Raw genomic sequence first — 26,104 nt, forward strand, 5'->3', positions numbered from 1 at the left:
CCTATATTTATGCCATGGGTAGTAAAGTGGATCGTGGTGTGATACTGGAAGAGAATTTATTTTTGAGCCTTTTTGTTTTAATCACAGTAAATTTGAGGTACTTCCATGACATGGAACTGGTGACATAAAGTTGGATTTGGATAAAACTGTAGAGTTCAGAGGAGCATTCTGGGCTGAAAATATGAATCAATAAATAGTTTGCATATAGGTAATAACTAATGCTCTGAGCTGGAATGGGATCACCTAGAAAGAAGTGAAGAAGTGAGAGCAGTCCTTGGCAAGAGCCTTGAAGAACTCCACCATTTAATAACTGGGTAACACACAATAAATCCTGTTAAGGAAATGAGGTTAACATGGTGAGAGATACTAAGTAGAAAACCAGGAAAGTTGGATACAGAGAAAAGGCTGAGACTGTTTTGTGGAGGGTCTTATCAACATTGTTAGATTCTGCTAAGAAATCAAGAAGAAGAACGTCAGAAATTCTCCGTTTGATGTAACATTATTGAGGTCACTGAAGACCCTGGCAAGGTCAGTGAGAGGGGCTGATGAGGCAGGAGCTAGACATAGTCAGCCAGAAAGTGAGTGGAAGGTTCTCAGAATTTGTGCAGTAACGAGTAGGAGAGAGAGAGAATGATGACTGGAGTGGGATGTAGTTTGTTTTCTTTTTTAAATGGCAGATATTTATATAAGGTTGAAAACTAATGGATAGAATCCAATGGGGAGGGAGACAGTGAGATATATGAGAGAAAATGGGTATGGTATATAGTAAACTTCCTAAGAGAGTGAGACGTTGGGAACCAATTCAAGAAATAGTGATTGGACTTAAAAACTAGAGCCAGTCCTTCTACTGTACCAAAAGGAAAGGTTATCATTGTGTACAGATATAGGTAGGCCTGTAGTTTGGTAGATAGATGATGAAGGAATTTTTGTCTGAATGTTTTTTCTTTTCTCTGTGTATAAGAGATGAGGTCATCTTCTAGTAGGAAGGAAAGGAGTTTCAAGGTTTGACACCAGGGGAGAAAGTTTGTAAAAGTTACTGTGTAAAATGGAAGAACTAGGTAACTGAACAAGTGGTAGATTGCCAGGCAGTTAAAAGGCTTATTTGAATTTGCTGATTATGGATTTATGGCATCATTCTGCCCTGTGCATTATTTCTCTCTCTCTGTATTCAGCTCCTTGGGTTCAGGCACAGAGAAAGGCAATCATAGGTTTTGGCTAAGGTGGAGTGGAGGATGTTGGCTTTGGAAAGGAAGCGTTTAAGGATCTGAGAGCCCTGGTGGTTCATGGACCAACCCTAGGAAAGAAACCCCAAGCCCTAAATCTGAGGCTTAGGGAGGAGAAATGATAAACAACCACCTCATGCGAACTCTGCAAGGGAAGCAGTGTCTTCAGGGGAAAGCTAGATTTCAGGAAAGGCAAGCACATGGGTGTTTACAAAGCCATAGTTTCAAAGAACACAGTTGAAATGAATAAAATGAGACCCTGGCAAGGCTTTCTGTAATTTGGAGTCCAAACTCCCAGCACCTCATTTCTTTCAATGGGCAAGAATTGCTTTGAAGCAGGCTTCACTTTGACTGTTCTAGATGAATGCTTTAGACATCAGTAGAGAGAAAAGACTATCGATATCCAGCCACACACTTAATTAATTGCTATGGGATAGGCTGTTCAATTCTTATCCCAACTGCATGTACTATAAGTGCTTGGGGAGTACTGCCGAAGAAAGAACAGATTATTTTCTCATGTACAAGAATGGTGACTCAAAGTAGGAAAGCAGAAAGAAAAATTAATAGAATTCATCACCTTAACCTTGATTTACAAGATTCTGTGTAAGGACAATGGGAGCTGTATGACAACGTGCATGATCCATTACTTTAGGTGAATAGAACCTGTCCTGACTTTGTGCATTTGGTAGGGAGAAGCAAGAGGTTCCCTGACAAGTGTGTTTATCAAGTACATCTGCAGTGTTATTTTGTACGCTCAGTTGCATCCCCTGTCATTCTTCTCCATGCTCATTTAACATGATGGACTTGTTTGGCAAATACTTCAGGTGGTGGGAGGACAGAAAGAGGAGGAAGCTTACTCTGGATCATAAAACAAAAGATACTGGCCTCTCTCACACACCCCAACTTTTCCTTCTCACCCTCCTTGATCATTATGATTATTTGTAGGGGGAAAAAAAAACAAAAAACGAATGCCTAAGTGATGTGATCCTGTGAGTCTGTTGATTAGTTGCTCAGAGCACCATGGAGAGGGGATTCTGGTATAGTCATCCAGTTTGACTTGAATTCTTGATTAGGGAGAAAAAAGAAGTGTGTCAAGTTCATTAACTTTCATCTCAAGGAATTTCTCTGTCCAATTGAATAAGGTACTGCAGATGTATCTCTCCCACCTTGATGGTCAGTACCAGCCAATAGCAGGTGGCATCTGTTTAGTGCTTATGTGCCACAGACAGTAGTAAGCATTTTGTGTTTATTTGTTTTATTTCTCCAAAATAACAGTCTGGAATTCTTTTTTTTTTTTTTTTTTTAGATGCACAAATATTTTTTTTTAATTTATTGGGGTGAAAATTGTTAGTGAAATTACATAGGTTTCAGGTGTACAATTCTGTATTACATCATCTATAAATCCCACTGTGTGTTCACTACCCAGAGTCAGTTCTCCTTCCATCACCATATATTTGATCCCTCTTACCCTCATCTCCCACCCCCGAACCCCTTTACACTCTGGTAACCACTAGACTATTGTTTGTGTCTATGAGTTTTTGTTTCTCATTTGTTTGTCTTGTTCTTTTGTTGGTTTTGGTTTATATACCACATATCAGTGAAATCATATGGTTCTCTGCTTTGTCTGTCTGACTTATTTCGCTTAGCTTTATACTCTCAAGATCCATCCATGTTGTCACAAATGTTCCTATATCATCTTTTCTTACCACCAAATAGTATTCCATTGTGTATATGTACCACAACTTCTTTATCCATTCATCTATCGAAGGACATTTTGGTTGTTTCCATGTCTTGGTCACCGTAAACAAAGCTGCAATGAACATTGGAGCACACGTGTCTTTATGTATAAATGTTTTCAGATTTTTAGGGTAGATACCCAGGAGAGGGATTGCTGGGTCATATGGTAATTCTTTCGTAATTTTTTGAGGAACCTCCACACTGCCTTCAATAACGACTGCACCAATCTGCATTCCCACCAACAGTGTATGAGAGTTCCTTTTTCTCCACAGCCTCTCCAACACTTGTTACTGTTTGTATTGTTGATGATAGCCATTCTGACTGGGGTGAGGAAATATCTCATTGTGGTTTTTATTTGCATTTCTCTGATAATTAGTGATGTTGAGCATTTTTTCATATGTCTATTTGCCATTTGTATGTCCTCTTTGGAGAAATGTCTCTTCAGGTCCTCTGCCCATTTTTCAATTGGGTTGTTTGTTTTTTTGTTGTTGAGTTGCATGAGTTCCTTGTATATTTTGGATATTAGCCCCTTATCGGAGGCACTGTTTGCAAAAATCTTCTCCCATTCAGTTGGTTGCCTCTTTATTTTGTCGATGGTTTCTTTTGCTGTGCAGAAGCTTTTAAATTTCATATAGTCCCATTCATTTATTTCAGCTTTTACTTCCATTGCCTTTGGAGTCAAATTCATAAAATGCTCTTTGAACCCAAGGTCCATAAGTTCAGTACCTATGTTTTCTTCTATGCAGTTTATTGTGTCAGGTCTTATGCTTAAGTCTTTGCTCCATTTTGAATTAATTTTGGTACATGGTGACAGATAGCAGTCCAGTTTCATTATTTTGCACGTGGCTATCCAATTCTCCCAGCACCATTTATTGAAGAGGCTGTCTTTCCTCCATTGTATGTTTTTAGCTTCTTTGTCAAAAATCTGGAATTCTTTACTTCACTTTTTCAGAATATTCAGAGATGTTAAATGATCAGCCCAAGATCATACTGCACATTAGTGGCAGAGCCTGAATTCTGGACCAGATATACCTCCAGATCCTGCGTTCTTCACAAGAACACTCTAGAGTTGCACTTCTGACAACTATAAAGAGAGCACATGTGAAATTTTTCATTGTCTAGCCACTACAATACAAATTACAAAGAAATAGGTACAATTAATGTTAAGAACATCTTTTATTTAACCCAGTATATCATGAATATTATCATTTTACCATATGGTCACTATTAAAAATTATTACTGAGATATTTCACTTTCTTTCTTTTACACTAAGTCTTTGAAATCCAGTGTCTTCTTTACTTAGAGCATATCTCAGTTCAGACTAACCACACATCTGGTGCTCCATAGCCATAGCGGGCTACTGGTTACCATTACTGGACAGTGCGACTCTCAACTCTGTTTATTGAAAAGGTTCTTTATCACAGAAGGTTTGTTGAGTTTGTTACAGGTTTTGCTTTGAGATAAGTAGAAATAGGCCTTCCTGTGTGTGCTGTTGGTCTCTGTGATATAATGTGGTATAAGGTTGTTAGTGCCCATCCTATCATCTCTTTCCCCTGTGTGTAGCCTTCTCATGTCAAAGTGTGTGCGTGTGTGTGTGTGTGTGTGTGTGTGTGCACATGTGGATGTGTTTATTTTCATAAGAAATCTCCGCACAATGTGTGGAATCTTTAATAAGTACTTTACAATACAGGGGAAATAAAAAAGAGCCAGACTATTGCCAAGGTTAAGATATACACAGGTGTGTCTCCCCTTACTGTTTGTTTTCACTGGGGCAATAATTTAATCTCTGGATTTGCCTTTTTGTCTGTTAGCTGTTCTTATAGGAGGTTTGAGAGGGAGAAATGAAGTTATGCATTTAATATAAGACCTAGCAAGTAGGAGGTGATGAGTGTGTTAGCCGTCATTATACACTTATGTGCAAAAACCTTGTAAGATCAGTATAAGAGTCCTTAACCGTGATTACAAGAGCAGAGTGTATATACACTCTATGGAAGTTACAAAACAATTGTACAAATAACCCATATCTATTTGTGGACAGGTAACTATACATTAGTTGACCATACTCCGTTGGAGAACTCAGTGACTTTTGTCTCTTGTGGTAGAAGTATTACATTGAGATCTATTTTGAAGCACTTAGGTAGTGGTTGTTTCCAAATTTCTGCCATACTTACCATAAGTAGAAAAATGGGTAGCAAGAAAGGGGAGATTTTTTATATCTTTATATAATTATTGTAAGATTATGAGTAATTTTTTCTGCTTTTAAATTTGTATCCAAAAAAGTATTTTAGGAGTGTGTAAACATAATTGTCATCATCATTATGTTGTAGGCATTGTATGAACTAAGAGTAACTTTGATTACCCATTTCCCTCTTAAAAAATTACCTTATAAATTGATGTCATAGAAAATGTTTGGTTCAGCAGCTCGTGTCAGTAGATTTCAATATACCAGCCTCGTATGTGTCCAGCACCAGGGTCTTAACCAACTGCTCCCACTCTGTTTATGATACCTAATAAAGAGCAGTCAACCATGGTGCTATTACCATATAAGATCATTGAAGTCACACATAAATGTCTCCCCATGTTGTTTTTAAAATTGAACAAACAGGTGGTTATTTGTCATTGAGGGACAAGTCACTCCATCTCCATAATTTGTCTTCAGTCTCAATCACTGGTCTGTGGAAGATTTAAGGATATATCCATTTTCTTTTCCCTCTGAACTAAACTTATTTTTGCCTATCCGTTCTTGTGCAGAGGTTACTACATAATAATTGTGCCTTTGAAGAAGTCTCGTGGGAAATTTATCAAGCCATGGGAGAGTCCAGATGAAATGGAATTAGATGAGGTAACTATATCTTTGTTGGCTGTGTCTTTCATTAGCTATTTAATTTCTTAAACATCCTCCTCTCTACTGAGACCTTTCAGCATCCACTCCAGGTACTGACTTTTGCATGGCTGGCTGGTTAGCTAGCTGGTCAGCTGGCTGGTCGGATGGTTCAGTGCTATGCGCGTGTTAACCTCTTGGGATTGCAAGAGGCTTTGCTTTAATTAAAAGACATTGAGCTGTAATAAAGTTTACAACCCATCTAATTTTTGTTGGCTTTAATATTTTGCCCCTGGCCCCTTGCAAACGTGATACAGAAGTGTGAAAGGTGAAGTGAATTGTCAGCAAAGACTTAATCACCATTGTTATGAATTCCAGTGTTCCCTTCATTAGCCCAATGGTAGCTGTAGCTGTTACAAGTGCTAAACAGCAATTTGCACCAGAGCTCAACATTTGACCTACTACGTATGTGTTCTTGACCAGTTTGTCACAGAATTAGGCTGATTAGCACATATTTTCCTTATTCTATATTCTGTAGGATATATTCTATATTCTGCATTTAAACTGCAGGGACAAACAAAAGAAACCACAAAATTTGAGCCAAGGAAGATATATAGAACAAAAACTAGAGCAAATACTAAATTGTGATTTTAATTTCAAAAATCTTGTCACAACAGTAGGTACATTTTAATGGATACTTTTTTTGCAGAAAGAATACTTGTTTTCAGCTTTTTTTTTTTTTTTTTGAAAGTTAATACATAGTATGAAGAACAAGATCTAATCATTACATACCTCTAGTTGGATGAGAAAGTTGTGATGAAAAGTGTTAAGCCAGATTCCCCAGAGGGCCACAGCAAGTTAATGGCTGGGGTTCACATTTTGAAATATGAGAGATTTTGCTATTTTTAACATGATACTGGTGAATGAGTTCAGAAGGCAAATAAAAAGGGCCCCATTTGGGGAAATGTAAGATTTTAATAGACCACCTATTATAGCCTAACCTGTTATTTCTAGGTATTTTTCTCTGCCTCAAATTAGTGTAAACAGAACAAGGAGAAACAGAAATTCCCTAACTGCATTGTAGGGAAGTGATGTTTTTTTCATACATATTTGCACTAAAGAGATGGTGAACTGGCAGATAAGGGCTATTAGCTTCTTTTGGCAGACATTTGTCATTTCTAGAAGTATGGTTCATTATCACCCGTTTCATTTTTCTGAGTTAAACTTGATCAAATTGAGAAGAGGAGATGAGTTCAAGGTTAAGACTACGCTTCTGTGTCACTGTTTGATGATTAGATGAGCACTGGTGTGTAAATGAGACACCATTTCAATAATGTTGTCAAGAAATTTGTTATGAAGTTTATTTTTCACTGTTGATAACAAAGAAACAAAATCATTTTTCTATGATATTAGAGGAATAGTAATTTTTCATCTGAATGTGCAAAATGATCAGCTGGTCTTCTGTAAACATTTTGAAGCAAGGCATGCTTTTACTTGCAACTGACTAATCAGTTAATCCTGAGATATTCTTTATTATTTTAATCAGTTTTCAACTGAATTACAGAATTCAGTTGGAATTGGATTTAAAACGCAAAGGTGGAATCTTCGAATTCCTGTAGAATCTATGAATCTTTCTACCTATTAAAAAAAGTTTTCAAAGAATAAAGATCTGGGACAACAATGACATCAAATACTTTTAAATAATGCATTTTCCTTAGAAGTGGAGCCATTTGGTAGTAAGTAATAGGAAGCTGATTCTCTTTTACAGCCAGGTTTTAACCTCCAAAATGCACAGCAATACTAATGGATTAAAGTACAGAGCTATATGACATTGAACTTTCTTGCAATTAAATTCTATGAGTCTATGCCACTTATTCCCATAACAAAGGGTCATTTTAATCATCCCACAAGTTGTGGTGCATTAATCTGTATATTAGTTTGATAAAGAACATTTATTAATTCACAGATGTTGGGTCAGGATGGGTTGTCACCCACTTTTCTTACTGATATAATTGAGACCACATTGTAGAATTAATGGTGGAAGAAATAAGATATGCATTGACTGGAAAATGAAAATGATTTCTGATAAAAAAAAAAAAAAAAAAAAGCCCTTGCTATATCTTCTGGAATTACCTCCAGTGCACCTTGTAACTATTCTGGAGGGGGAAAAAATGAAAGCAGGCTATGGCCTCACTTTATGCTTACTCGTCCAGTTTCTGATGTCTGCAGACAGTTTTTCTTTTCTTTTTTACCCCCCCCTACCATGGGTAATAAAAGCATTTTAGTAATTTTATCTATAGCTTGGTACTGCCAGGTTTGACAAAGCAGTGTTCCCCTCTTAAATGTACTTGACCAAGTGATTTTTTTAGATAGGTCTATAATTCAAATTGTTGAAACCATATCATCAAATAGAATGGAGGCCGGAGGGGATTTCCACATGTGTGCCTCACATCTAGGCCCATAAAAAAATGAAAAGAGGCTTTCTAAACAGAGTCACTCTCAATATTATCTTCTGAGCTCATTTATCCTTTGTCTGGGGATAATTTCCACATAATAAATTCATGGACTGGAACTCCTGTTGTCAAGGTCAAAATGGGCAGAGTTTGATAGTCAAAATGGATTTTGGATAGAATGACTCCTAAAATGTTATTATATTTAATTCAGGGCAGGTCTTGTAATATATCATAAGCTTTTCATCACATTGTACTTCAAAAGCTTGCTGTAAAGTAATGTGGTTATTTGTGTGTGTGACTTCAACATACTGGCTAATTTCAGTGTCATGTGAGCGCACTTGACCCATTTCAAGTATAACACAGGGAGCATCCTACAGAGATTAGAGCAACCTACGTGGGCAGAGTTGATGTTCCAGGTTTGACAATGAATAGCTGCATTGGATCTAAGGAGCACCAAAAACCTCAAATATCTTTTTTTCTAAAGTATTTCCTCTAAATCTTCTAAAGAAACCCTAACAAAAGGTATTCATGGGGATGACAGTGATATGGATGAATTATGACAGTTGCCTACCTCTGAAATATGAATAAAATCAAGGTAGGGTTTGATCAGTGAAGTAGAAGAGGGACACAGTCACAGAAACAACTGATGGTAAATGTTTCTGATTAACCACCTTCAAAAAGCTGTTCAGCTCATCTGCAGTGCTTTTGTCCTTCTCTAAGTAATGGCCCATCATTTACTGCATATCAACAGTAACATTTGTAATGACTTTTCAAGTATAATATTAAATGTATGCATGTTTTTTTTTAAATAACATTAAAAAAATCCAAGAAAAGCAAATTTAAGTGCACCTTTATCTGTGTTAATGCACGGAAATGCACAAAAATTATATATGTTTAAATATACACAGAGTTAAAACAATTTAGATTATCAGTTTACCTTAATTGTTATATTTATTTTTCTTTGATATTGCGCAACCATTAAGTAAACAAAAATATGGTTCAAAAAATATCTTATATGTAATTGTACCTTGCCAACTGAATCAAATTACATATTGTTACTTTCTATTGTGTTTCAGTCCCCTCATTTACAAAATGGGGATAATAGTAACCTACCTCATAGGGTTATTATGAGGAGTACATGAACATGCAATGAACTAATGCATGTTTAGGGTCCTAAGAACAGTGCCTAGTAAGTGCTTAATAAATATTAACTGTCATTGTCATTATCATCATTGTTATGAGAAAACCTAAATTTGACAACAGGATTGAAAGACAGTGTTATTTCTGGCCCTGCTTTATTATTAACCAAATGGTGCCTAATTTATCAGCCTACCTGAACTTATCATCGCATGATCCAAATGTGCTAAACATCTGATGCCCAATCTACTAGAGTTTTCATAGATTAGCTTATATTTTTAATTGTATAATTGTATCAATAAACTTGAATTTCACAGACAATTGTAGAATATTATAAATGAAATATTATTCAAAAATAACACGGGCACAGATTATATAACCAAAAGAGTGTTTTGTGTGTGTTTTTTCACATTTTTTAGGTTACAGTTTTGAGCCAGCTGAGCATTGATGCTTTGAACATTTATGATTCTCAGTGTAGGAGAGACTGTAGTGTACCATCGAGTTTCTGATGTGGGATTTAGTGTTTGTCATATATACAAATCTGCAGCAATTATCACAGAAGCCTTGCCTTGATAATGCCAGAGTCTCATACTACTAAGATACTTTAATTTTCACCACATCATTTCCATTTATAAAAACAAGAGTGGTCAGTAATTTTGCCCTAAAGTTTTCATAATTATCTTAATAATTAAGCCAAGTCAAGCCAGAAATTTTTAAATAAATGACAATGCCTTTTCAATATTGTCAAATAAAATTGCTCATTGAATTCTATTCCTGCAAGTTTGAGGGAATTTGCATCGTATAAATTTCCTCATTACTAAAAAAAAAAAAATTAAATGGCACTATCCTCTCCAAGAAGTTAGTCATATTTGAAGATTTAGATGGCTTTATCTGAAGTTACTACTTGTTTAATAAATAACAATAAAGCCCGCATGTAGACCTTTTGTGAATCAAGCTGACTTTTTGCCTTAGACAAGTTATAATACACTCTTGTCCTTTGAGAGGATTTAATTAGGGTAGACAATGATATGAGCTACCAGTAAAGGCTCTAATTGCCCTATGTTTATAGCCTGGGCCTTTCAATAGCAGTCCAGAGTCTTAGTTTAACAGAAAGACAAACATCTGACAGAACTGAAATTTTAGTGATTCTTACATGCTACCTAAAATGTAAACAAATTATTATTGGGTTGTTCCCAGTCCTGAATTAATTTCTCCCACTAAACCGTCATTAAGTTGGGTTATTGTTGTTTACATTTCTTTCTCTGTTTCCCACTGTTTTTTGTTTTATTTTTTTTCTTTAGCTGCTCAAAGAAATATCTAGGAAACGCAGAAGTGTCCGTTATGGGAGAGAAGTTGAATTAAAGCCATATATAGCTGCTCACTTTGATGTCCTTCCCACTGAGTTCACCCTGGGGGATGACAAACATTATGGTGGATTTACAAACAAACAACTCCAAAGTGGTCAAGAATATGTCTTCTTTGTGCTAGCAGTGATGGATCACGCAGAGTCTGTAAGTTAATTGTGATGGCATCTATTTCCTATGGCATTCTTACACATTTTCACCAGAATGTGGTTATCTAGGAATATGTGTGTTATATCCATCCTAATTATTTCACATGAGCTACGCTGTTTCCCCGAAAATAAGACCTAGCTGGACAATCAGCTCTAATGTGTCCTTTGGAGCAAAAATTAATATAAGACCTGGGCTTATTTTACTATAAGACCAGGCCTATAATATAATATAATATAATATAATATAATATAATATAATATAATATAATACCAGGTCTTATATTAATTTTTGCTCCAAAAGGTGCATTAGAGCTGATTGTCCAGCTAAGTCTCATTTTCGGGGAAACACGGTATCATTAATTTAAGTGTAGTAACAGGCTGCCCACTTTTTGAACACTGCTGGGTAATCTGCTTGAGATTTCATTACAGAAAATGAAATCTAGTCTCTAGTGATAGAGAATTTAAGTGGACTTCTAGTATATGAAGTGTCAAATTGTTAGGGCATAGTTCTTGAGACCTTTCGATGTGACACATATCAATAGAAGGGTGATAGTCATCACTGCTCATCCTTTAAAAAATGACTAATCTCAAAAAAAAAAAAATCATGTACAATACCTAATAGACATCAACCTGTGTGGTTACAATAGGAACTATCTCTGCAATTACACATAGTATATTTCCAGGTATTTGAAAATATTGATAAAGAATGATTGTATTTTATTCTCCTATAACTGCCAGTGAGTCCACCGTGCTCTCTACCCAGATTCAGAGGGGCAGTTCTGTCTAGGAAAAGGCAAGCACAGCCAGCTTCTTTAATTATAGCAATTTACCGGTGACTCTATCACTGAAAAGCCAAGAAAGTTAGAAACTAATTCAATAAAACAGAGAATTCCTAAGGTACTCTAAATAATGAGTTGTCTTTTTTTATGTAATTCATCTTGCTCTTATGTCGTTTTATGCTTCAGTTGCTTTGAATGTTAAAAAGAGAGAGAGGAGGAGAGAAATTGTAGATGAAAAGGGGGATGGCTTTTGAAGTGGCAGTTCACATTAACATTTAATATACATATTCTAAACTGTATTTTTCTGATAGATTAGGGCCTAAAACTGACAGGAGTGGCAACTCAGTTGAGCCAGTCACTTCCGTATATAGGAAGCCTGGATGTATCAAAGATTTCTCCACATCAGGTGTGGGCGTGTACAGCGGGACTTCTCTTCAAATGACTGAAGGAATTCCCTTTTGGAAAGTCAAGACACAAAGGCAGCCTTTCTGCCTGGTTTACCTTTGTGTATAGAATGTCGTCGGAAAACAAAGTGAAGGGCTTCCTGGAATTGTAATGCACAGATATGCTTTCTCTCTCTAGTTGAAGGTTTTAAGGCAAAACATCAAGGGAATGGAAATCATCTCTTTTTTTAAATGACTTTTACATATTTGAAAATAATTTTCTTTAAATAGCTCTAGGACATTTCAGAGAGCACATTCAGGCCACTGAGGTAGGTCAGAGACCCCAGCAAAGAGGACAGGTTCATCAGATCATCAGGCTGATTGCACCACTGTCAGAGACTGATTTCTAATGTCTCCTAAACGTTTTTGCTAGAGTTTAAGTGGCATCACCACTGATGAAGCATCTACCCTTTCCCTTAGTATGTCATCTCACTGTTTCATTAATTATGCAATTCGGATTTTTTTCCAATATATTATCTGAATTGCCCTTTCTCTCCATCACCTTTTTTCAACATTGCTCTCAAAGAAACAGCGTGGTCTTTATCTTTCCTGTATGTTTTCAGGCCAGCATTGACTTCATAGAAGGGACTTGTAGCCGACTAGCATAACGTTAGCAGTGATACAGTCCATTTGTAAGCCTCTAATTTTCATAAATGATTGTTAATAAAGCACCTAACCACTCCAAGGCTAGACTGATAATTTCCGTAGAGAAAATGTCCCCCCTCACCAAAGACACAAACTTTTACCCAATCTGTTGCCTCGTATCAGGAATATCAAAGGACTGGTTTAGAATGACCAAAGATTTGTTTTTTGTTTTTTATCACCTCACACATTGAATAAATTCTATGTTTCACGAGGCTGGTGTCATTTTACAGTTTCGTTTTCTTTTCATTTTTAACATGTCTCTATTTTCTGATTTGAGTTGGAAATCTATGTGCTTTGGGAACACCTCTGCTTAGATTTCTATCTTGGCTGACCAAGATTATTATCTAAGAGGTTTTTGGTAAAGAATTTCAAATCAGAGAGTTTTGCTTGCTCTTGTCTGCCAAATAGTTTGAGTGTGACCAGCAAAATGGAGAGGGGAAAGTATAAACCAAAACAAACAATTACACTTATATAAAGAACCATGTTTCTTGGATGTTTAGTGTCTTTGCCAAGTCCTTTGTGTAAATCTTTACACTGTACATTTTTTTTTTTTAGCTGCTTCTAAAAAGGTTGGAAATATACTGAGTTATCTTTTTTGATGCATTAGAAAATCTGAAAGTCAAGTTAATCTCTTCCCTGGGCACAGTGAGGAAAATGGGAAGGAAGAATAGTATGCAAGTATTCTATGGAGCATGTATGTGTTCTCCAAATTGACTACTGTGCTTGTCACACTTAAAACCAGAATTGTGCTCTAAAAATGTGTTCTTTTTAAAGTAGGTTTAAAAATTAAATATATTTACGGATCATGGAAAAATGAGCATATTCTTTAATGCCTTCATAATATCTGCCATTTGAAAAGATAAGCTTTTTATTTTATTCAACAAAGATTTGCTGGGAATGTACTAAGTGCAAAGTTCTTGGCTAGCTACTTTAAGTATGCAAACACAAATAGTATATAAATACCTACCTTCCAGAAGTTCATAGTTTCATTAAAGAATATAAGGCATATGCACAAATAAAAAACCAAAATAGAGTTTAATGAATGCCATTAAAAAAGGAATAAAGGACTATCTAAATTTTAAAACAAACAAACAAACAAAAAACTTGCCTACGTGTTGTAGAATAAGTAATTATTTCCAGTTAAAGTGTGGCAGCTTCAATGGAGGCAGCATTAAGGGAAGCCTTGGAGATTAGTTGGATTTCAGGAGCTAAATGTTGTGGAACTTGTGAGAGAGTTAAAAGAGAGAGTAGAGCATTTTGGTATAGTAGCAAGAAGTTCACTGTGATGGAATATGTTGTATGGGTAAGGAACTTGAAAACAAAATTGTGGGGGCACTTAAGAACCATGCTAAGCTGTCTAGGTTTTATTTAGGAATCACCAGAGAGCCTCCTGAAGATTTCATAACTGTAGTTTAGGATAACAACTCTAGCTTAATAGAGACTATCAGAGGAGTAATAAAGACTAGCTGTGGTTTGGATGAACATGAATGAGGTCCTAAAGAAATGTGGTATCCATGCAACTGGAAAGAGGGTGGATGGACTTGAGGGTCATTGATTTGACAAAATCAGTAGTTTTTCATTCCCAGCTGTTAAGAGGATGAGAGAAATGAGCAAGCCAAAAGGAGTGTATAACTCGGCAGCAGGGAGGTAATGTGCAATTCTTATTGAGGATACATGTAGGAATCTCTGGAAACAATTGGAAATGAAGGTCTGGGACTTAGCAGAGTTTCTGAGTTTAAGAACATCAATGAAGAAGTAATTTGCATAGAGGTTGATAGATAAAGCTAGGGATAACCTTGCCAGATAAGGGAGAGAAAAAAAAGAGACTAACAGAAAAGAAAACTTAAGAATGCTGGCACAGGATGGATGCAGAAATAGTTAACTCGACAGGGTGTAATCAGTTGGCAAGATTAGGATGGGACTAGTTGAGTATAGAATTAGGAGAGTCTGAGGAACGAGTTTTAAAGAAGGCTTGATCAACTGTGACAAATCTGGAACAGATGTCGGAAAGGGTAAGGACTGAATAATAATAATTAGATTTGGCAAATGAGAAACTTGAACCAATGGTGGTGCTGGAATGAGAAGAGATGAAGACCAAGTGGTAGGACAGGTGGGGCAGCCCGCCCACGGATGTGGATTGGTCTCTATTAGAAAAGGAAAAGATAAGACCTTAAAAGGAGGCAGAGTCAAGAGAATACTGTTTTGAGGTAGGCTAAAATAGAAAAGAACAAAATATGATATTATAAAAATTTCATAGATACTCATTCTTTCCCCATATAACTGTATATTTTTCCCAACTTTATTGAGGAAAAATTGACAAGTATAATTTTATATTTTAAAGTGTACAACATGATGGTTTGATATACACATGTATTGTGGAATGGTTACCAAGATCAAGAAAATTAACACATCTATCATCTCAGGCAGTTAACTCTTCTTTTGTGTGTAGTGGAATGCTTAAGATCTGCTCTCAGCAACTTCCCAGTATACAATGCCATATTGTTAACTATACTCACTATTAAGTCCATTAGATCCTCAAATCTCATTCTTCTTATAACAGAAGTCCTGTGCCCTTTGACCTACATTTCCCCCCACTTCCACTCCCTCCAGCCCCTGGCAATCAACATTCTATTCTCTGTTTCTATGAAATCAACTTTTTCTTTTCTTTTTTTTTTTTTTTTTTTTAAATTCCACACATGAATGATACCATACAATATTGTCTCACTCTCTCTGGCTTATTTCAATTAACATAATGCCTTCCAGATTTATCCAGGTTGTTGTAAACGGCAGGGTTTCTTTTTTTTATGGTGAATAACAGAGTGTGTGTGTGTGTGTGTGTGTGTGTGTGTGTGTACACCACATTTCCTTTGTCCATTCCGTGTCTTAATATTGTGAATAATACTGTAGTGAACACTGCTGTGCAGATGCCTCTTAAAGATAGGGATTTCATTTCCTTTGGATAAATACCTAAGAGTGAGATTGCTGGATTATATGGTAGTTTTCTTTCTACTGTTTTGAGGAGCTAATGTACTGTTTTGTATAATGACTGTACCAATTTACATTCCCACCAACATTGTATAAAAGTGCTCCCTTTCTCCTGTATCACTTATCTATTGGGAACAATCCTCTGAGCAATAACTGTAATTAAATTAAATAGAAACTGCTAAATCCTTTTAAATTCTAAAAATTCTGTGTTCTAGAAAGTGATATCATAGATTCCATACATCTTGCATCTATAATTTGAACATTGAACTTCTCTTTTGAAGTTGTAGACTTTGTTCATTGCTTGGCCTCTGTTTTCTAACTAATGTACAGTACTAAGGACTACTTACATAATTTAACATTTAACTAAATACTAACATTTTGCTCTATAAATGTTTACTTTCTAAATTTGGTCTTCTTAACTGGATGGTAATGTCTTGAGGGCTGAAGCTGTAATATTTCTGTTGATTTTCACATAGCATTGAACATATTGGCATAATGTAAATGCTCATTGAAGATTTTGTGACTGGTTAATTACTGGCACTTTATGCTTTATAAGATCATTTAATATGCCATAGATAGATCCCAAAGAAAAAGTATCTCTGGAGTAATTAATACCATCAAAAGTGATTTTATTATAAACTACTTCACTATCTAAGGAAATTTAGATTGCTCAACCGCATTCCTCCCTCCCTTTTCTTCCTTCTTATTTTCTCCTTCTCTCCCCTCTCATCCTTATTTTCTAACACTGTTTCACACAATTATCAAATCCACTATGTCCGGAATCTTTCCTTCCGCTAACACTAAGGATACGCACTAGAAAGACATGTATATAGCTAATATAGACTTTGTTTTTCCTCAGAAGATGTATGCAACCAGTCCCTACTCTGACCCTGTTGTGTCAATGGACCTGGATCCCCAGCCCATCACAGATGAAGAAGAAGGCTTGATCTGGGTCGTAGGTCCTGTCCTCGCCGTGGTCTTTATCATCTGCATTGTCATAGCTATTCTTCTCTATAAAAGGTAGGTTTACCCAATATTTCTATTGGGGACTGTCTTATTTTTGAAGACTTGGTAATCCTTCTGTAGTCATTATGTGATTGATCTTAGTAGAAATACTTCAGTGTAATGTAATGACTGTGCTGTTTAAAATCCATTTGGGGTGTGGTATGGACTTCACTGCCCAGCATGCATAGATCCCAGCCTCCGTCTTCTGAGCTACCTTATGCAGTATGAGCCCTCTGTGTGACATTTGAGACATTAGCATGTTCACAAGCAGATAATCCCATGCCAACTTTCATTTTATTGTTTTAGACAATTAATTGCTCAATCTCAACGTGGCTTAGGAAACATAAATTTGCACATTTGTGTCCATTTCATAACTCTAATGTGCACATGTGCTGAGATTTTTCCTGGTAGCTATTTCTCAAAATTGAGTGATGTAGCTAAACTTTGAAGATTAAAGAAGGGAAAAAAAAGGAAGACAATGAACTTTTTTCCTTTCCCACACTTTTTCTAACCCTTATTCCACATATTCAATACTGAATTCTCCTCTGTGTCCAAGAAGGGATGTGAAGCACCATTTCCTTTAAACAAAAAAGCAAACAAACAAATAACACAACTTCAATCTTTATGCTCACAAGTATCAATCTGACTTTGATCAATCTGACTCTAATCGTTGACTACGATTAGGATGTAAATAATCCACAGCTACCCCATGTTTTCTTATTGTCCACTCTTTTTTCAATTCTATTTCTGCCTCCATTACCTATAAGCAAGATTTTTTTTCCCTAGGTCACTGCTCAGTCAGTAGAAGGGAGAACATTAGTAATTCCCCTTCCCCTAAATCCTTTTGACTTTAAAAATATATAATTATAATATTATGAACATATAAAATTATAAAATTTAACATATGTAATGTATTCTTTTAAACATTTAGAATGACAGAATTCTGAATTATCTTCCTTTATATCAATTTTCCTTTTCTTCTAATTCAAATTTTATTTCATGAAATTTTAAACATTTTCCGTTGTAGTATGTCAACTTTCAAAGGATCTTTGAAAATGATCTCTTCCCTCTACTATAAAATAGCTTCTCTCCTTCTTCTCTCTCTCCCAGTTCCTGCCACTCCCCCCTTCCTTTCCCATATTTTCTCCCTCTCTCCTCATAATTTTGACCTTCAAAATCAGATAATAATGTCTCCATTTTGATTATCGCTTACATGATTAATCTGATTATCTTATTTCCATGATTTCTTTTTCCTATCCATATAGCTCCATTCATTGAATTCATATTAATTATTTCTACCTGTATCCCTTTGTTACATATGTTCTTATGTCCTAGAATAGCCCTTTTTTTATATAACTTTTTCTCTTGATTCAAAAAAATATCCTTCAAAATACTTCTCCTTTGAAAAGCTTTCTCTTATGAGGCTACATTCCATTTTACTCCAGTGTGAAAAGAGGTTTGTGGGGAAAAAAAGGAGAAATCAAAGAAGGAAGTTCATAACCATAACCTGTTAAATTGCCTACCCTATTTTAGAGCTAGAAAAATAAAAAAGAAATACCCCTCATTATATTTGTTTTCCTGATCACTACCATCTATGCCATAAAACAGCTAAAATAGCAAGTGATTGAAGGCTAAAATCTCCTCTTAATTGATGGCTTCAGTCTCCCTGTCTTAATCCTTATCTCGTCAGTGGGCATGGTAAGGGGCCTATTCTATCTGATTGCCACTGTCTTCTGCAAGACATAAGAGCAGGAACCAAGAGGGAGAGACACACATATACCCACAACAGTAACAGACCATTTGCAAATGCTAGCAGGAACCGGTGTCCATTGCTGTTCATGTGCTGCACTTGTTACCAGAAAAGAATACAATAATTAAAAAGCAAAAGTAGAATTGTAATTGTTTTCAGTGAACTATTCCGATCATCACATCCTATCCTGGGAGTCAGATCAGAAAACAAGTGCTCGCTGACAGTTGCATTTCTAGAACATATCACATGACATTTTATGATTATTCAAAATGGACCAAATACTTGCCTTATTTATTTAATTTTTTTAGTTCTGTGTCATTCAGATATATCTGGCTATCCTTAAGTTATGCCACTTAACAGGGGCGTGAATGTGGTTTGTGACTCAGTTATGTAAATGTGAAGAGATAGGATTATAACCTTGATAATTTTTAAGATTCATAATTAAGTTTTCCTTTCTTCATTTGCATGTGCTTGAAAAAAATCTACTCAGTTATAATTTTTTCCCAATTCTACAAAAAGAGACATCATATTTAAAGGTTTTATGACTCTGTTAAAACAGTCACACTTCAGTGTGTGCATATGTAAGCATCGTCTAATGCAATTGTTGGAAGATGCACACATCCTCGAATGCTAAGTATATTTAGCTAACCATCTGAAGGCCCATGAAGCATTTCTGAAATAGAAATGCTTGCTTCAGCAGCAAAGAACATTCCTGACTTGAAATTCAAGTAGACCCAACAATGTCCGTCTTGATTATTGTGAGGCAGTTCAAGAGGAAATCTTCTGTAGGCAAAGAAGAGTGTGTTTTATAGCTTGGATTCTGAGCAAAGTTAATTATGTTATAAATACACCATCCCTTTCAGGTGCCTTTCAGATTATACATAGGTTGTTAGAATTGAATTTATTATTATTATTATTATTATTATTATTATTATTGTTATTACTACTACTATTATTAAAGTACTGTATTTCCTATAGAGAATTAGTATAGAATATTGTTGACTCATATCATCTTGATAATTCTGCTTATCAAGACTACTTGTGTTTGGAGTAGGTCTGTAGCTATGGATGGTTTATCCATATAAAGCTGCCTGAAGAGACTTTGAGACTAATTCTTATTATCATACTAATGTGGAAATAGCACACTCTTTTATCTGACACATTGTTCATTTGACTTTGTTTTTAACCTAGTAATTTGAAAACCTATAATACACTGATAATCAATGACAAAACAATATCACTGGGGCTTTGTAAGGGCCCTAAAATTCCTTCTGAACCATCAGAAAATTGCAGTATGTTTGGTAGATCTTTAGTGTTACAAATTATCTTACACTGTGATTTTTTTTTGAAATTTTGTACTGTGTGTGTGATAATGTACAGTGATTTTACAATGTAAACTACAGAGATAAGGTAGTAAGCTTTAAAAAACCACTAGCCTAGGAATTGTAAAACCCGAATTCAACTCCCAGCTCTATGACGAGCTGGCTTTATGGGGTAGAAAGTCATGCCAACATTCTGGGCCTCAGTTTCCTCATTTATAAAATAAATAGGTAGATTAGATAATTAAACCTTATTAATAGTAATGTTGCATAATGAGAATATCGAAAAATAAAAAACAAGTAATAGAATTTGAACTATATTATTTCTGCCTCCTGGGTTGTATGTATATTTTTTAAATATGACTCCAGGTTACTTGTCATTTGTCCACACCCCCGAAACACACACACACACACACACACACACACAGACTCGAAAGAATCAATAAAGCAACTGAATGCTTTAGATCTTAATTGACCCTGTACATCTGTTACATGTGAGGTGTTTCAGTCACTAGCTCTAGAACTGCCCAGAAATTATTCATATAGAAAATATTTGATAATAAAATGTTAACCTGACTCTATGGAAAAGTATTTCAGTATGGATGAAAGGTGTTTATTACATACTATAGAAAAAAGAAAACATGGATTAGGATGTTGGAAAGGTGTAAGGCACAGTGTAGCGACAATTAACCCCCTTGAACAGTAATGGTCTAACTGGACAGATACTGTAGAGAATAAATCATCCTCTTCCCACGCCCATGATTTATATGTGTGAAGGCCAGGAGGCAGATGTGACTAAAATATAGACTTTAGCTTTTCCCAGATCCAACCCTGGTTCTCTGTGGACTTTGTCTCTTTCGTTTTCTCTTCTTGTATCAACCCTGCATATATTTCCAAGTTATCATCAAAGAAAGAAATACAGACCAGAGTATTTTGAGATGTTGTGAAGAAATATTCTGCCATGCCCAACCACACAGGACAGTTCTGCCTCTGAGGAAGTCCTTCCCAAAGGCTGGAACACATTTCCTCTCTCCATGGCCACTCCTCTCGGCCTGGCTACCTCTAACTCATCCTTCAGAGGAAGCTAAGATGTCACTTACTATATAAAAATTGGGCCTGAGTGCCTTCCTCTTGTCCTCTCCTCTCTACCAGGTCAGGCTGCCTTAGGATCCCTTCTTCTATGCTCTACTTTTCTACTATATTATAGAATGTACCACATTACTGTAATTGTCCATTTTCTTGGCTTTCTTGTTCCCAAAGGACTCTTCCTCGTTGTATCCCTTGTGCCTAGTAAAGAGCATGGCACAGAGGGATATTAAATGTCAAATGTATATAAACCAAGTAGTGTTAAACACTATTCCCTCCACTTGATTTCTCCATCACTCAATACTGCCTTTATGTTGGCTGGCAAGAGCTGTAATAAAACCCTTAGCCTATGATTTAAATATACTGGTTTCAAAAGCCTTGAAACTTACATGTTTGCACCCAATATGTACCCACAGTGCCACAGATGGCAAGAACCCATTCCCTTCCATGGCCGAGGAATATTCCATTGTATATATGTACCACCTCCTCTTTGTCCATTCTTCCATCGATGAGCACCAGAACTTGGCCATTGTAAATAATGCTGCAATGAACATATGGATGCACATGTCCCCTCTAAGTACTGTTTGGGTTTTTTCAGATAAATACCCAGAAGTGGGATTATTAGGTCCTTCTTTGTCTCTTGTTGTAGCCTTTGTTTTAAAGTCTGTTTTGTCTGGTATAAGTATTGCTACCCCAGCATTTTTGTTTTTGTTTTTGTTTGTTTCCATTTTCATGAAATACTTTTTTCAATTCCATTATTTTCCATCTGTGTCTGTCTTTCCATCTGAAGTGAGTCTCTTATAATGTAAGGTTCCTGTTTTCTTATCTATTCAGCCACCGTATATCTTTTGATTGGAGCATTTAATCCATTTACATTCAAAGTAATGGTTGATAGATATGTAGTTATTGCCATTTTATTCATATTTTTTTACCTTTTGTTTTGTTTTGTTTCCATCTTAAAGAAGTCTGTGTAACATTCCTTGTAATACTGGTCTGGTGGTGATGAACTCCTTTAATTTTTTCTTCTGTGGGACGCCGTTTATCTGTTCTTTAATTCTAAATGACAGTAGGGGATTTTTTTTTTTTAACCCACCAGGTAAATCACTTTAAAACTGAGAAAAGAATTAACCACTAGGTTTGATATCATTTTCATTAGTCACTTTCTATATATGTTTGTACAATTTCAATGTGACATTTGTATTATTGAAAAGAGATGGACTAAATGATCTCAAAGCCAGATACTCTAGTAACATGAGTATATATTTTATTGACATTAAGATAGACTTGGTACCTGTATTTGTATAATTGCAAACTCATGAAATACTTGCCTCAACATGAAGATTGTTTAGATTAATTATTTTCTGGATATATTCTCTGCATGAACATGGTATTTGCACAATCCATATATTATCACAGGTGAAAATGTCTATGTCCATGAGCTAAACATGTTCTCAGACAGCAGCCACCTCTTTAACTAGGAAAATATCTGTCATATCAATGGCTGGTAATAAAATACCTTTCTGGATTAGCCCAGCTATATAGGTGGGTCATGCTCTGTCGATTTATAATGATGAGTATTACTTTTCCCAAAACTGAAAATGCATTTAATCTTTTATTGGAAAAAAGATTTACGATCACCTTACTTGTCAAAAGGTGTTTGAAAAAATCATTTCTGCTACTTTATCACCTCATAGTATATTATAGAGTTGTGCAAATTTTTGTGTTGTTCAATGCAATTTGCTGGTATTTATATCATTAAAGGAATAACCTACCTCTTAACTGAGAACTCTTTATTTTAAATGAACAAATTTCTTATATGGAACAATGTTATATTTCCATTAAGTACATTTGTTGTTTCCTCATGGCATGTTTCACAAAAATCAAATTATATCTCTACCACCAAATATTCCTGGGATATAACTAATTGTGGCAGTATTTTGTGAGTTGATGGATAAAAGAGAATGTGACATTAACATGCAAAACAAATATTTTATTTAGTGATGTACCCTCATGTCCTCCATTTACTTCATGATTAGAGGCCTTTAAATATTTTAATGTACTGTCATTTCCTAATGTGTATTAGTTATGTGTCTCCACCTGGGAGCACTGTTAAATCTTGGTTGTCATGGTTACAGTTGTTACCATTGGCCAACTAACATTTAGCCTTTCTCTTTCTTTTTTTCTTTTTTTTCTTTTTTTTTTTTTTTTTTGCTGCACTAAAATGGAGCAGTAAACCTGACAGGTGAGGAATAGAAAATAAACCCCTTTAACACTCAGTTTATATATATATATGTATATATATATATATATATATATATATATATATATATATATACAGACTTTGGAGGTATTGAGGGGGTGAGGGTGGAGGTTGGATATAAAAGATGATACTCGGCAAGTAGAAGGTGGATAAAACCTACATATATAAAATAATTTTGATATAAAATGATTCTGGGATAAAAAACATGTCTCTATAATAGATAAAATTATCTTTATTTTCAGCTAAATTTAGAAGGTAGTAAAACTAATCTCTGTTGTTTTGTTTGTTGTTAAGGTTAAATGAGGATATTTATGTGTCAATGTGTCTGCAGAAGTAAAATGTGAGGTGTCCCATAGGCTGTTTCGTGTATGTTGAAGATCAGTTTTCAAGTTTGATTTCTGGTCACCTTTCAACACTCACAGGTTCACAACCTGCAAATATTGGTGGCATTGTGCTAGTGAAAACTCTTCTGTAGTCACGAATTATTTTCCATGTCTTCCAGCCTTAACTAATAATAGTAATAATAGTAGTAGTAGTAATAGTAATGATAATAATAATAATAGTAGCAGTAGTAATAATAATAATTAGCTATCCAGTAATTACTATACTCCGTGATTATTGACTAAATGGTATTATTTAACCTTCTAGTTTTCTAATTTATATATACCTATATATCCATATCTATATTGATAAATAGATACAAATTCCTGATTGAAATTAAACTAAGAATGTTTGTGGTTGACTTATCCAGGGAAATACATACCAGTAGTGCCATTCTTAATGATGTCAGAATTGCGAAGTGTTTGAACTGATACATTTGAATAGTAATAGTAAAGATTTCAAGTAAATATATTTCTTTTCCTTTTTCTAGTTTAAAAATGAGAATAATGAAATCTCTGAAAACTTAGGAAAAATGTTATTACTTTCATATTGGATCTGATTTAGACCGCTATATGCCGTTTAAAACATAACAGCAGTAATCAATTTTTTAAAGCTCTTTACTATTATTACTGATAATGGCCAAACTCTTCTTCTTACCAATCTTTCTTAGAAATTCTTTCCATGAGAAAACAACCATTTTAGCACATTTCAGTTTTAAAATAACATGGTAACAAGTATGGGCAGCTAGAACTGTCCATGTTGTGATTATCAAAATGTAATTAAACAAAACAAAATTTAATCAAGCAGTTTTCCTAGCTGGCTAGAGTATTTTTGGAGTTTGAGATCTTAGAGGTCATTTTTTTTGAATAGATAAAGTGAGGGAGAAGTTACTTGTTAAATGTTAGGACATTCCTCCCAATCTATCACAAATATGAATTGTAATTTTACTCCCATGCTCTGGGTTTTCTGAGACTCATGTTGGCAACAAGATGTGATTTTCAGCTTTCCTGGCACCAGAAAAACTGACTAAATTTCCTTAGAGACTATTCTTTTCTGTTTGTCTCAGTGTCACTTAGCCTGGCCTCAGTGAAACAGATAAGGAGGATGTTACACTTCTGGATATTACCTGCAAAAGAGAAATAGTTTCCTTGCCCAGATATTTCTACTTCTGGTTTCCATAATCTTGCAACAATGGCAGTAGACCAACTTTGAGAAAGGACAAAAATTCAGGTTTTAGTTATTGCATCTTGGCACATCAATAAAGAACTGTATCTGCCAACTTATGTGAAAAAAGCAAAACCTGAGAAGGACCACAGGGATGATTTGAAGTGAGAAGACTAACCATATGTTTGTGACACGTGGGGTTGATTGGCAAGCCATACTCAGTGACATTTTATTTACCCATTTAGGTTCTGCATCTTTGGTGATAAAATAAATCTGTCAGTGTTGTGAGGCAAATATCCCCAGCATAGATAGCCACAATGACATTTCCTGCTCTGAAAATGGCCATGATATCCTTCTTTCACACAGTCTTCTGAGCCCCTCTTTCTCTTCCTTCTCATATCTTTTTCATCAGCCCTCCACCCCTTCTTTCCTTCTCATCTTATACTCCATGCAACTGGAGCCACCAGTCCCTTTGGCATACCTCCAATTCACTGCTTTCCTTTGATTGGTAGTATAGCTTGGCAGTCCATTCTGTCCTACAACTGTGCCTGGCACCTTTAGGAAGAAACAGGAAATCAACAGACAGGTTAATCTGAAGTTCTAAGAAAGCAAGTTGTCTAATCGGACTCACCTAAGAAAATTCACTTTGTCAACTTTGTTTTGCCAAAGGTATTGCAATTGAGCAAATCAAGTGTACTTTTCCCTTTGCATCCATCGTCCTATCATCCTTTGGTTAGTTTTATTTTATACAGATGAGCAGAGATAGAAAGAAAGACTATTTAACAGGAGCCCTCTGGCTAATCCTTGAACGACCTGGGTGACACTGAATGAGAGCGCATTATCACAGGAACACAAATAAGCTGTAACACAGTCATACCAAAAAGAGAAAAGGAGAGTTCCTAAATAATTTGCTGCACCCTTTTTCCACCATCAGAATGCTTCGAGCAGGAGTGAGATGTTTAGATTATGACTCTAGCCTGGAGATTGCTGGAATCAGAATTTGGAATGATATATTGTTAGAAAAACACTTTCACTTGTTAAGGAATATTTAATCTAAGTCAACCTGAAAGAAATTAGTTAGGTACCATTCTGATTAGTTGGATTTGAAAAAGAAAAATAACAACAACAAAAAATGAACAAAGAAATCTTAAGAGAGAAAAAAAAGTTGTGAAAATGATAACACTTTAAGAGAATTTAGTAAAACTAGTAGATAGCAATTAAAACACATTAAATGAATCATGTGAATGATTACTTCTAACATGGCACTATTAATAGTTGATATACTTTGAATGATCATTAGGAGAATTGGACTATCCACTAGGTGAAATTACTTTTTTTCCAATTTTTCTGTGATTGACTTTCATTAACAAAACATTAATCATAATTAGCTTAACACCATAAA

The 26,104-nt window shown here is 35.4% G+C and overlaps 1 protein-coding gene across 45 annotated transcripts in view; it reads left to right on the forward strand.

Moving 5' to 3' along the window:
- The window catches only part of PTPRD (protein tyrosine phosphatase receptor type D), a 2,063,955-nt gene that overhangs the window by 1,914,829 nt on the left and 123,022 nt on the right, over nt 1-26,104 (forward strand). For 24 of the 45 annotated variants that reach the window (XM_074330405.1, XM_074330404.1, XM_074330420.1 and 21 more), the window contains 4 exons: nt 5,713-5,803; nt 10,674-10,883; nt 16,597-16,757; nt 23,125-23,139. In XM_074330405.1, the coding sequence (XP_074186506.1) occupies nt 5,713-5,803; nt 10,674-10,883; nt 16,597-16,757; nt 23,125-23,139 (477 nt within the window). The remainder of the gene's footprint in view (nt 1-5,712; nt 5,804-10,673; nt 10,884-16,596; nt 16,758-23,124; nt 23,140-26,104) is intronic. The other 21 variants (XM_074330413.1, XM_074330423.1, XM_074330424.1 and 18 more) reach the window with 5 other exon arrangements.

Source organism: Rhinolophus sinicus, linkage group LG04, assembly GCF_036562045.2.
Source record: "Rhinolophus sinicus isolate RSC01 linkage group LG04, ASM3656204v1, whole genome shotgun sequence".
Taxonomy (NCBI): domain Eukaryota; kingdom Metazoa; phylum Chordata; class Mammalia; order Chiroptera; family Rhinolophidae; genus Rhinolophus; species Rhinolophus sinicus.